At 44.3% G+C, this 11,032-nt stretch overlaps 1 protein-coding gene and 1 long non-coding RNA gene across 2 annotated transcripts in view; both read right to left on the reverse strand.

Moving 5' to 3' along the window:
• Positions 1 to 1,537, reverse strand: part of LOC137443473 (ral GTPase-activating protein subunit alpha-2-like) — a 28,074-nt gene extending 26,537 nt beyond the window's left edge. Inside the window, exons 1-2 of the mRNA XM_068143238.1 lie at positions 1,475 to 1,537; positions 1,170 to 1,307 (exon numbers count right to left, since the gene is read on the reverse strand). Coding sequence (XP_067999339.1) covers positions 1,170 to 1,256 — 87 coding nt within the window. The 5' untranslated portion in view covers positions 1,257 to 1,307; positions 1,475 to 1,537. The remainder of the gene's footprint in view (positions 1 to 1,169; positions 1,308 to 1,474) is intronic.
• A 716-nt stretch (positions 1,538 to 2,253) lies between these two features.
• LOC137443477 (uncharacterized) lies at positions 2,254 to 10,642 on the reverse strand. Its single transcript, XR_010987893.1, has 3 exons — positions 10,582 to 10,642; positions 9,622 to 9,730; positions 2,254 to 2,358 (listed from the first exon to the last, which is right to left on the reverse strand). It is a non-coding gene; the product is annotated as an uncharacterized lncRNA (long non-coding RNA).
• Between the last annotated feature and the right edge of the window lie 390 nt (positions 10,643 to 11,032).

Raw genomic sequence — 11,032 nt, forward strand, 5'->3', positions numbered from 1 at the left:
CTTTTTTCGATTGCAATGTTTGTGACGATCCGTCACACGGTGCTATAGTGAAAAGCTGCTTTTTTAAGCATTTAGCACCTCATCCCACAGCTGGGCTGCAATTTCGTCCCGCGCTTCGGAAGTAAAAGCTTATTGCCGTGGGGATGACTCTGGGCACAGGCTAATAGCCCTTTTACGACCCCAGAATTGCCAGTAATACCTCTCACGGAGAGGATAGGTGGAAGGCGTTTAGCACAGCCTCTTCTGTGGTGGCGTGCTGCCCCTTGCCTCTCCTCCAGTCGCTCACCGGGCCAGGGTGAGATTCACTTCCTTTGTGAGCGCGCGCTGCTAATTTTCCAGCACCGGGGCAGTGCTGTCCGACCGGCTTTCCATATCACTCGGACGTACCTCTGTGCTGAGTCGATCAGTATGGTACTCCGAGGATCCCTTGTCCATGAGTTCAGGTTTATTCGGGTGCCAGATGTAGACGACGGAGATAGGAATCAATACGGCTGACCAATGTGATCGAGTATTGTTCCTTTATTGTTCCAGTGTTGCAGGCCGATGGTGCAGGCCTGAGGTGCAGGCCTATGGAGCAGGCCTGTAGTGCAAGTATAGCACTGTAAAGTGTAGAAGAAACAGGAGACAGGAAAGGCAGAAGAAGAAGTGCGTAGCAGGGCAACTGCTACGACTTATATAGACTCGGAGAGCCTCGTTGGCATAGCTCCATTGGTTCCCTATGAGTGACCACACATTGCACTATTACAGATTGGTCCAACTACTAATGACACAACAAGGTTGTTGATGCAGGTGCATATCCTGTTGTCCCAAGATAACTGTCCATGTTTATAGCTACCAGTGTCTTGTTTTAGTTACATGCTGCAGGCACAGCACTGTTTTGCTACACTGCTAGCTAACTCTGCATTTATGGCCTACCACCATGTCAGGCTCTAGGCCTGCACTGCCAGATTGCTCACACTGCTCGTCGCTGGCATTGCCACACCCACCCCTCAGCTATTGACAGATATTAATAAGACCCCCTCCCAGCCTTCTCTTCTCAAGACTAAACAGTCTTTCTTCATAGGGGAGATGTTCAAGTCCCTTAACCATGCTTCTCTGCCTAGCAGGATCTGTGAAAGGCATCTCTAAACATCTAGACACAATAGATCACATTCATTCCTCATACTCACTCTGTAAATGTAGTCCAGTAGAGGAGCTTTGGATGCCTGTTGATCTTCAAGAACACCAGTAGACACTGGCTCCAGTAGCATTTTCATGGGTAATGCTATATACCAATCCAGCAAGCAAAGCAGTAGTGAAACTATAAACTAAACAACAGGTAACACAGTACTAAGGTATCTTCTATTAAATTCACCCAAACTTAAAAGGTATCAGTCTGAAAGTATCAAACAGCTCTGGTTCAAAGCAACTTCATTTAATAACCATCTCAAACAGCATAAGCACAGACTGGAAACCACTCTTTCCAGGGGTGTACCTTTTTATCTGCTTCCACAGAGGAGTATTCAGCACTTGGCAAAAGAAATGCAGTAGTGGCCACAAGGATATAGAGTAAAAGAAACAAAATTCCAGAAAGGCATTTAATTTCTTTCACTATAAAGACAGAGCAGGAACTTCAAGTGAACAGGCTATAAAAAAGTTTAACTTCCCTAAGGAGCATCTAACTGCCCTTGTAAATCAGTGTCCAAGTGAAACAAGAAGTTCCACTAAGCATTTTGGACATAAATCATTACAAAGAGAAGTACATTGCTTCTAGGACTACAGCAAATACCTCTCCCAACAATAAAGGCAGAAGAAAGAAAAAGGTAACATAGAGACAGCTACAGTAGCTCAAGTAAGGGAGACCTGACCTTATAGAAGCCTTCTAGTACATCAAGTGGGCCTACAATAAAGCTGTGAAGGGACTTTTTACAAGGGCTTGTAGTGAAGGAATGGTCTGAAGCTTCAGGAGGACAGATTTAGACTGGATATGAAAAAGAAATTCTTTACAGTGAGGGTGGTTAGACACTGGAACAGGTTGCCCAGAGAGGTTGTGGATGTCCCCTCCCAGGAGGTGTTCAAGGCCAGATTGGATGAGGTCTTAAGCAACCTGGGCTAGTGGGAGTTGTCCTTACCTATCACAGGGGGGTTGAAACTAGAAGACCTTTAAGGTGCCTTCCAACCCAAACCATTCTATGAATTTATGAATCAAGGATTAAGACAACAGGGCATACCATTTCCACACAAACATCTTAGAAGAAGTTGATGTACCTCAGTATTTTTTCTGGACAGGGAGGATTCATACTTCTGAAGCTTTTGCCAGTAAGAAACCAGCAGCTGAAGAACATCACAGGCTACCTGAGCTACCAGTTTATTAGAAAACTGGAAGAGAAAAGGTGGTTAGAAGTCAACTACATCCAGACACACACAAGACAATGCATTCAAATTTTCTACACTTTGAATTATTTTGCACCTACACAAACAATAAAAAAATGTTTATGCTGTAAGAATCACAGTGTCCAATACTGTGCAACAAGCCCCAAGGAGTTGTGTCAAGTGGCAAACTCTCAGGGCTTTGAGCAATGAACAGACAAACTAGCAGGCCATGATTCCTGGAACCAGCCACAACTTCATAAAAAATGAAAATACTTTTTTGGGGTTTTTTTGGGGAGTTTTTTTTTACACAAAGCTTATTGGTCATGTGGTGGGGTGGAAGGGTAAGGCCAAGAAGCCTCCTCCCTTCCCCCTTGTAAGGTAAAAGGGAAAAAAATAATTGAAGGGAAAGGAAAAAAAAACTCACAAGCTGAATTAGCAAGGCAGTGGAGCTATATTTACAAAGCAGTGTAGGATTTGCAGGGGAATATTTACAAATTTACAATATTTACAATATATACAAAGATATACAACAGAGTAACACAGAAATGAGAGTAACCCCCCTCAGCAGAGGGGGTTCCCCACCTCCGCTCTCCCCTCTTTCCCCCCCCTTTCCCCAGAGTAGGTCAGAAAAAGGGAGAAAGAAGAAAGAAAGAAGTTAAAAGCAGTTTTGTGTTAATTGGAAAGGAGTCAATACAGACCTTCTATCTTATCGGTTTCAAGGCCGAAGTCTTGGCAGAAAGCCCAGCAGAGAAAGAGCTGCTACCCAAAGAAGAGGCGGAAGCAAGACTGACAGAGAAGTGCTGGAAATGCCCAGTTCACTCCCAGTTCAGAAGGTGCTTCCTCCCACTTCACCAATGAAATAGTTAAGATTATTCTTTCCGTTTACCAACTTCCGTCCACCATATTCCCTTTCTTAAGGGGGCAACGTCAACCGGTCACAGTCCACCCCTTCTAAACAATTTCATTGGCTGTTCATACTGTCCATCCAATCCAAAACGATATTTACAGTTCGTGAGTAAAGTTCATAGTCCATTCCAGCTATGCTCAGATGTAGATGATTCAAAAGTCCAAGAAAATCAGAAAATGAGAAAAATGGAAAACAGTTCATTTCTTCACCGACGAAGTGAAGAAAAAGGGAAACAGGGATTCTCAGGGTCTCTTAGTTGACTCAGGGCTCTCAGGGATCTCAGGGTTCGTGCACCGTAGATTCCTCGTTGATTCTTCCTCTGGGCGCGATGCAGCTGTACAACAGTTTGAAATTAACCTCTTTCAGCTAAAGTTAAATTTCTTTGTGGAATACACTGAATTTCACCATTCTCTTGCATTACCCAATAAGTGTGACCCGGACCTTCAGCTGAAACCACCCCTCGGACAGGTTTAGCCTCTCCTGAGGGTGAAAATACCCAAACAGTTTTACCTAACAGATTCTTTTCTCTAACAACAGGAACTCTATCACCTTCTACTTTCTGTAGCAAATCTGAATGTGCAGGTCCAGCTCGGTTCACTGAACCTCTGCTATTTACCAGCCAGGTTGCTTGTGCTAAATGTTTTTCCCAGTTTTTCAAAGATCCACCCCCCATAGCATTGAGAGTGGTCTTCAACACACCGTTGTAGCGTTCAATCTTCCCTGAAGCTGGTGCATAGTAGGGAATATGGAATATCCACTCAATACCGTGCTGTTTTGCCCAGTTCTTTACAAGGTTGTTCTTGAAATGAGTTCCGTTGTCTGACTCAATCCTCTCTGGAGTTCCGTGTCTCCACAGGATTTGTCTCTCCAGACCGAGAATGGTGTTGCGTGCAGTTGCATGTGGAACTGGATAAGTTTCCAACCATCCAGTGTTTGCCTCTACCATAGTAAGCACGTATTGCTTACCAGAATGAGAACGTGGTAGAGTGATGTAGTCAATCTGCCAAGCTTCACCATACTTGTACTTGGACCATCTGTCACCATACCACAAGGGCTTAAGTCATTTTGCCTGCTTAATAGCAGCACAAATGTCACAGTCATGGATGACTTGCGTGATAGCATCAATGGAAATGTCTATGGATCTGTCACGAGCCCATTGGTATGTTACATCTCTGCCTTGATGTCCTGACGAATCATGAGCCTACCGAGCTAAGAATATCTCACCTCGGTGTTTCCAGTCGAGATCAAGATTGGAGTCCATGTCTACTTGAGAAACTCTTGCAGCTAGATCTGCCTGATGGTTGTGTTGTTGTTCCTCAGTAGCTTTGCTCTTAGGAATGTGAGCATCGATGTGTCTCACTTTCACTGGAATTCTCTCGATTCGATCAGCAATGTCCTGCCACAGGTTGGCTGCCCAAATGGGTTTTCCTTTCCTCTGCCAACCACTCTTCTTCCAGTTCTTTAGCCAACCCCATAGAGCATTGGCTACCATCCATGAGTCGGTGTAGAGATAAAGCTTTGGCCACCTCTCACGTTCAGCCACGTCAAGAGCTAGCTGGACAGCTTTTACCTCTGCGAACTGACTGGATTCTCCTTCTCCATCTTTCGCCTCTGCAACTCGGCGTGTTGGACTCCACACTGCAGACTTCCACCTTCACTTCTTTCCAACAAGACGACAGGAACCGTCTGTGAACAAAGCATATTTCTTCTCATCATCAGAAAGGTCATTGTAAGGAGGAGCTTCCTCAGCACGAGTTACTTTCTCCTCTGGAGGTTTAGCACAGTTGATACCTTCAGGCCAACTTGAGATCACCTCCACTAGACCAGGTCTTTCAAGATTTCCCATTCGAGCTCTCTGTGTTATCAGAGCCATCCACTTAGACCATGTTGAGTCTGTGGCATGATGTGGTGTGGAGCCTTTGCCTTTGAACATCCAATTCAAAACTGGTAATCTGGGAGCTAAGAGAAGTTGTGATTCAGTTCCAATCACTTCAGAAGATGCCTTTACTCCTTCATAGGCAGCTAAGATTTCTTTCTCTGTTGGAGTATAATTAGCCTCTGAACCTCTGTAACCTCGACTCCAGAAACCAAGAGGTCGTCCACGTGTCTCACTTGGAGCTTTTTGCCACAAGCACCAGGTTGGACCATTGTCACTTGCAGCCGTGTACAAAATGTTCTTAATGTCTGGACCATCTTAGACAAGTCCCAGACCCACTGCTTGAACTACCTCTTGCTTTATCTGGTCAAGGGCTGCTTGTTGTTCAGGTCCCCAGTGGAAATTGTTTCTCTTTTGAGTCACATCATACAGAGGATTCACAATCTGACTGTATCCAGGAATGTGCAGTCTCCAAAATCCCACTATCCCCAAGAAACGTAGGGTCTCTTGCTTGTTGGTGGGATTTGCCATGGTAGAGACTCTGTTTACCACATCCACTGGAATGTGTCGGCGTCCATCCTGCCACCGCACTCCCAGAAACTGAATTTCTGTGGTAGGTCCTTTCACTCTGTCTCGTTTGATGGCAAAACCTGCATTCAGAAGAATGTCAATGATTTTGTTACCGTTCTCGAAGACTTCCTCAACAGTTTTACCCCAGACGATGATATCATCGATGAACTGGATGTGTTCCGGAGCACCGCCTTTCTCCAGAGCATCGTGGATCACTGCATGACAGATGCTTGAGCTGTGGATCCAGCCCATTGGCAGTCTGTTGAAAGTGTACTGGATTCCTCTCCAGGTGAAAGCAAACTGAGGCCTGCATTCCTCTGCTATGGGAATAGAGAAAAATGCATTAGCAATGTCTATGGTAGCATACCATTTGGCCTCTTTGGATTCCAGCTCATACTGTAGCTCCATCATGTCTGGTACTGCTGCACTCATAGGTGGTGTCACTTCATTCAGGGCTCGGTAGTCTACCGTCAGACGCCAGTCTCCATTCTGCTTCCGCACAGGCCACACTGGACTGTTGAAAGGTGAATGAGTTTTGCTGACGACTTTCTGACTCTCCAACTGACGAATCAGATTCTGAATGGGCAACAAAGAGTCACGGTTGGTTCTGTATTGTCTGTGGTGCACAGTCTGAGAAGCAACCGGCAATTTAATGTCCTGTATCTTATGTTGTCCCACAACTGCAGATTCATCAGAAAGTTCAGGTCTGGCAGACAGCTTCAATTTTTGTCCATCAATTTCTATAGAAGCTACTCCAAAAGCCCATTTGTAACCTCTAGGGTCTTTGAAACGCCCTTCTCTCAGAAAATCGATTCCCAAAATACAAGGTGCGTCAGGTCCGGTCACAACTGTATGCTTCCTCCATTGTTTACCAGTTAAACTTATATTAACCTCTACCTTACTTAACTCTTGAGATCCACCAGTGACTCCCAGAATAGTTATAGACTCTGATCCCTGATAATTTGATGGTATTATGGTGCACTGAGCTCCTGTGTCAACCAAGGCCCTGTACTTCCGAAATTGTGAAGTGCCAGGCCACTGGATATACACATCCCAATAGATTCTATTAAATCTGTTATCCCTCTCCTCCCCCTGGCGGGAGGCAGGGCACCCCTAGTTATGGGCAACATGCGTACATGTGCACTGCACATAGTTTGCATGTTATAACTTTGCATGTTATAACTGGAGCCACTGTTGGAGCCACAAGAGTCATTCTGGGGAACTGTGGAAGTAACAGCTACCCTTCTGGTATTGCTACCTCGGGTTCTGCCACTTTGCAATTCCCTCAGTCTCCTGAAAAGATTAGAAGTTGGTTGGCCATCCCAGCGGTTCATGTTCTCACCAAACTGATCACGCAGAGTTATCCAAATAGTTCTACGTGATTGTCTTGGTGGTCTATTTTGGAATGACCTGTTTTGGAATGACCTGTTTTGGAATGACCTCCTTGGAGGACGTGTATTCCTCACAGATGAAACTTGTATCCACCTGGAGGAAGAATTGAAATTATCCTTCTGTGCCAATTGGTATATGGAATCTTTTAACTCTCTTATGCAATTCTGAATATCACCAGACATCGTTTTGATGGCCTAAACCAAAGAACCACGTGTCATGCTATCCTCCAATTGTCTCATTTGATCACTGAATTGGCCAACCGTAGGAGAAGCTCCACCATAACTTCTTGACACAATTCTGCTTGCCAGAATGTTTGCATAATTAGAAGGAGCAAGTTTGATGATCTTTTTAGCAAGACCAATACCCACAGGAATGTCATCAGGATTCAGAGTTTCATGTTCACCATAGAGTAGCTATCTAACAGCAAATTCTCTCAAGCGCTTAATTCCCTCATCTATGGTAATCCAGGGTTTAGGATTCCAGGGAAGATCATCTCGGGAAGGGTATCTCAGGGCAACCGCAAATAAAAGGCGTATCCACAGATTAACCTTACCGAGAGCTCTGCCTAGATGTCTATCTATTCCATTATCCCTTGAGAGAGTTCCTAACTGAGCTGCTGACTTGTCTCCAACTGTTAGAGCTGAAGCACCTGTATCATAACACCTACTAAGCCAAGCTAGAACTGGCTCCTTATCTGCCCTGGTGAAATCTTTACGGACATTTCGCAATTCCTCCCGTGGAGAAGAACAGTCTGAAATATCATCTTCCTCCTCGTCTCCCTGAATTCTTTGCCCATATAATCCTGCTGTCATTCTCCTAAGGATCTCTTTAAGCTGAGAGCCACCTTTGCCAGCTGCTTTCCTAACTTCATCTCTATCCTGCTTTGATCTCACTAGGTTAGCTAGATCTTTAAAACAAACCTTCTCTTCCTCCTCAGCAGGATCTTTTAGAGTAGAGGGCCCCTCACCAGGATCCGTCTCCAGCTCCTCTTCTCCATCTTTGGCCTTTCCACCTCTAGTCTTTAAAGGAGCCACCTTAACTGGAGCTGTGTTTGAATTTACAGCCACCTTAATAGAAGCTGACAAGTCCTGAGATAAATCAGCTGCTGGGGCAGTGACTTCCGGTCCCACCGAGGGAGTGGGTGGAAGTGACGTTGCTCCATTAATGGCTGACAGAGAAGAAGAAGAAGGAGAAGGAGGAGTGGGAGAAGGAGTAGGCGCCATGTTGATACCAGCCGATGCCCTTGGCTGCTTGCCAGAATCAGCAAAGTCATTTAGAGCTGCTTTACCAATTAACTTTTTAGCCTTCTTTTTGACTGACACGGGTTCTCCAAAGTCCTCGTCACTAGATGACTCTGGGACTGACCTAGAGCCACGGCGTTTTCTTTTTGATCTAGTTTTAATAACAAAACAAGCTCTGGATATCTTTCTCTCTCGCCGCAGAGAGAACAGGAAATATGCTATTACCATCACCAGCAACAGATTTATACACATCACATAAATCACTTTTGGATCCCAGGCATCACTTAAAGTTACTCTCTCCTCAGGCAGAATCTTAAAACCCTTTATCTCAATTGGGAGAGTGGTGGAGGTAACATTCCTGTATCTCACTGGCCATAGGAAATTAATACATTTTCCATACCGTAGTCTAACTCTATACATAACCCACATATAAATTGTCCGCACCAAATATTTACCCAGGTAATCCAAAATCAAACCCAAACAATATCTGTAAACCAGAGCCCCAAAAATTGAAAAGAATAATCGCTCCACAAACCACAATACCTTCATGTTTGCTAATTCAGCTGGAAAACACTAAATCAATCAAGTAATAAATTAAACTAATTATCTGCCGCATGTTGGGTACGCCAATAAGAAAAAAATGTGGTGGGGTGGAAGGGTAAGGCCAAGAAGCCTCCTCCCTTCCCCCTTGTAAGGTAAAAGGGAAAAAAATAATTGAAGGGAAAGGAAAAAAAAACTCACAAGCTGAATTAGCAAGGCAGTGGAGCTATATTTACAAAGCAGTGTAGGATTTGCAGGGGAATATTTACAAATTTACAATATTTACAATATATACAAAGATATACAACAGAGTAACACAGAAATGAGAGTAACCCCCCTCAGCAGAGGGGGTTCCCCACCTCCGCTCTCCCCTCTTTCCCCCCCCCTTTCCCCAGAGTAGGTCAGAAAAAGGGGGAAAGAAGAAAGAAAGAAGTTAAAAGCAGTTTTGTGTTAATTGGAAAGGAGTCAATACAGGCCTTCTATCTTATCGGTTTCAAGGCCGAAGTCTTGGCAGAAAGCCCAGCAGAGAAAGAGCTGCTACCCAAAGAAGAGGCGGAAGCAAGACTGACAGAGAAGTGCTGGAAATGCCCAGTTCACTCCCAGTTCAGAAGGTGCTTCCTCCCACTTCACCAATGAAATAGTTAAGATTATTCTTTCCGTTTACCAACTTCCGTCCACCATATTCCCTTTCTTAAGGGGGCAACGTCAACCGGTCACAGTCAGAGAGACTCTCAGAGTCATACCTTCAGTGTCACACCTATGACATTGATCACTTCCTTCACTTGAGGGTGGTTTGTGCACTGTGTTAGCTCTTCACAGATCCAGACTCCCAGGCCACAAATGGCTATGCATCTTTTGGGAAAGAAAAAGTGGTTTTGTCAGAAGTTTTAGAACATTTACAGGAAAAAGGAAGATGTGCACAGAGATGCCACCTCTTTTTCCTCTCACAGAACAGGTCAACACCTGTATGGTGCAGAGTGGACCTCCTGGGCTGTATTGCAAGAAGTGTGGCCAGCAAAGTAAGAGAGGTGTTTCTGCCACTGTGCTTGTGAGACTTCACATGGAGTATTGTTTCCAGCTATGGGACCTCAATACAAGAGAGACCTGGACCTGCTGGAGCAAGTCCAGAGCAGGGCCACAAAAATGATCAGAGGGCTGGAGCACCTCTTCTGTGACAACAGGCTGAAAGAGTTGGGGCTGTTCAGCCTGGAGAAGGTTCCAAGGAGACCTTATAGCTACATTTCAGTATCTGAAAGGGTCCTACAGGAAAGCTGGGGAAGAACTCTTTAGAAGGCTTATAGTGATAGGACATGGGGCAATGGTTTGAAACTGGAGCAGGGGAGATTTAGGTTGGACGTCAGGAGGAAGTTCTTCATAATAAGAGTGGTGAAATACTGGAACAGTTTGCCCAGGGATGTGGTTGAGACCTTTTCCCTGGAGACATTCAAGATCAGAGCTGATGTGGTCCTGGGTAGTCTGATAAAGTTGGAAGTGTCCCTGATGATTGCACTGGGGCTGGACCAGATGACCTTAGAGGGTCCCTTCCAACATGATTCTATCCATGAATCTTAATAGGGCTAAAGTGAAGAACCCATCTAAATTAGACCAAACCCCAAGGCTGCAGTAACAACTCAGCTGTCCAAGCACCAGAAATAAGCTGCCAGACTTTCCCATTTTACCATTTCTGTTACTCAGTATTTTACCTTGCAGCTTCACTTGGCTCCTCTGTAGCATTCTTCAATAAAATATTTATGAGGTAACACTAAAATAATAATGATAAAAATTAGAATAAGCATCTTTTTCATGCATCTGCTTTATGTAAAGTTGATTAATTTTGACAGTTACAAGTGCAGTAACTTTAATTCTCAGTCTGTGCTGAAAGCACTTTTACCTCATGTCAGTTCTATTTTGTCAAGGAAAAATACTTACTGATTGCAACTCAAATATACAGGCCCTTCTGGTTGAAGTCTAATTGACCTAAAAATCATATACAGACAGAAAAATGGAAGCCAATTTGTTTTCAGAGTTGATATGTATTTATTAATGATGAGTGATGATCACTTCATAATACAAACTATGGTGTCAAGGTCCTAAGCAAGCCATGTCATGAAAAATTTGCATGTATTATTCAGTACAGAAAAGACACTTCCAAAA

This window comes from Melanerpes formicivorus, unplaced genomic scaffold (genome assembly GCF_026170545.1).
Source record: "Melanerpes formicivorus ecotype bairdi unplaced genomic scaffold, bMelFor1.0.p_v2 SCAF_9, whole genome shotgun sequence".
In the NCBI taxonomy this organism is placed as follows: Eukaryota; Metazoa; Chordata; class Aves; order Piciformes; family Picidae; genus Melanerpes; species Melanerpes formicivorus.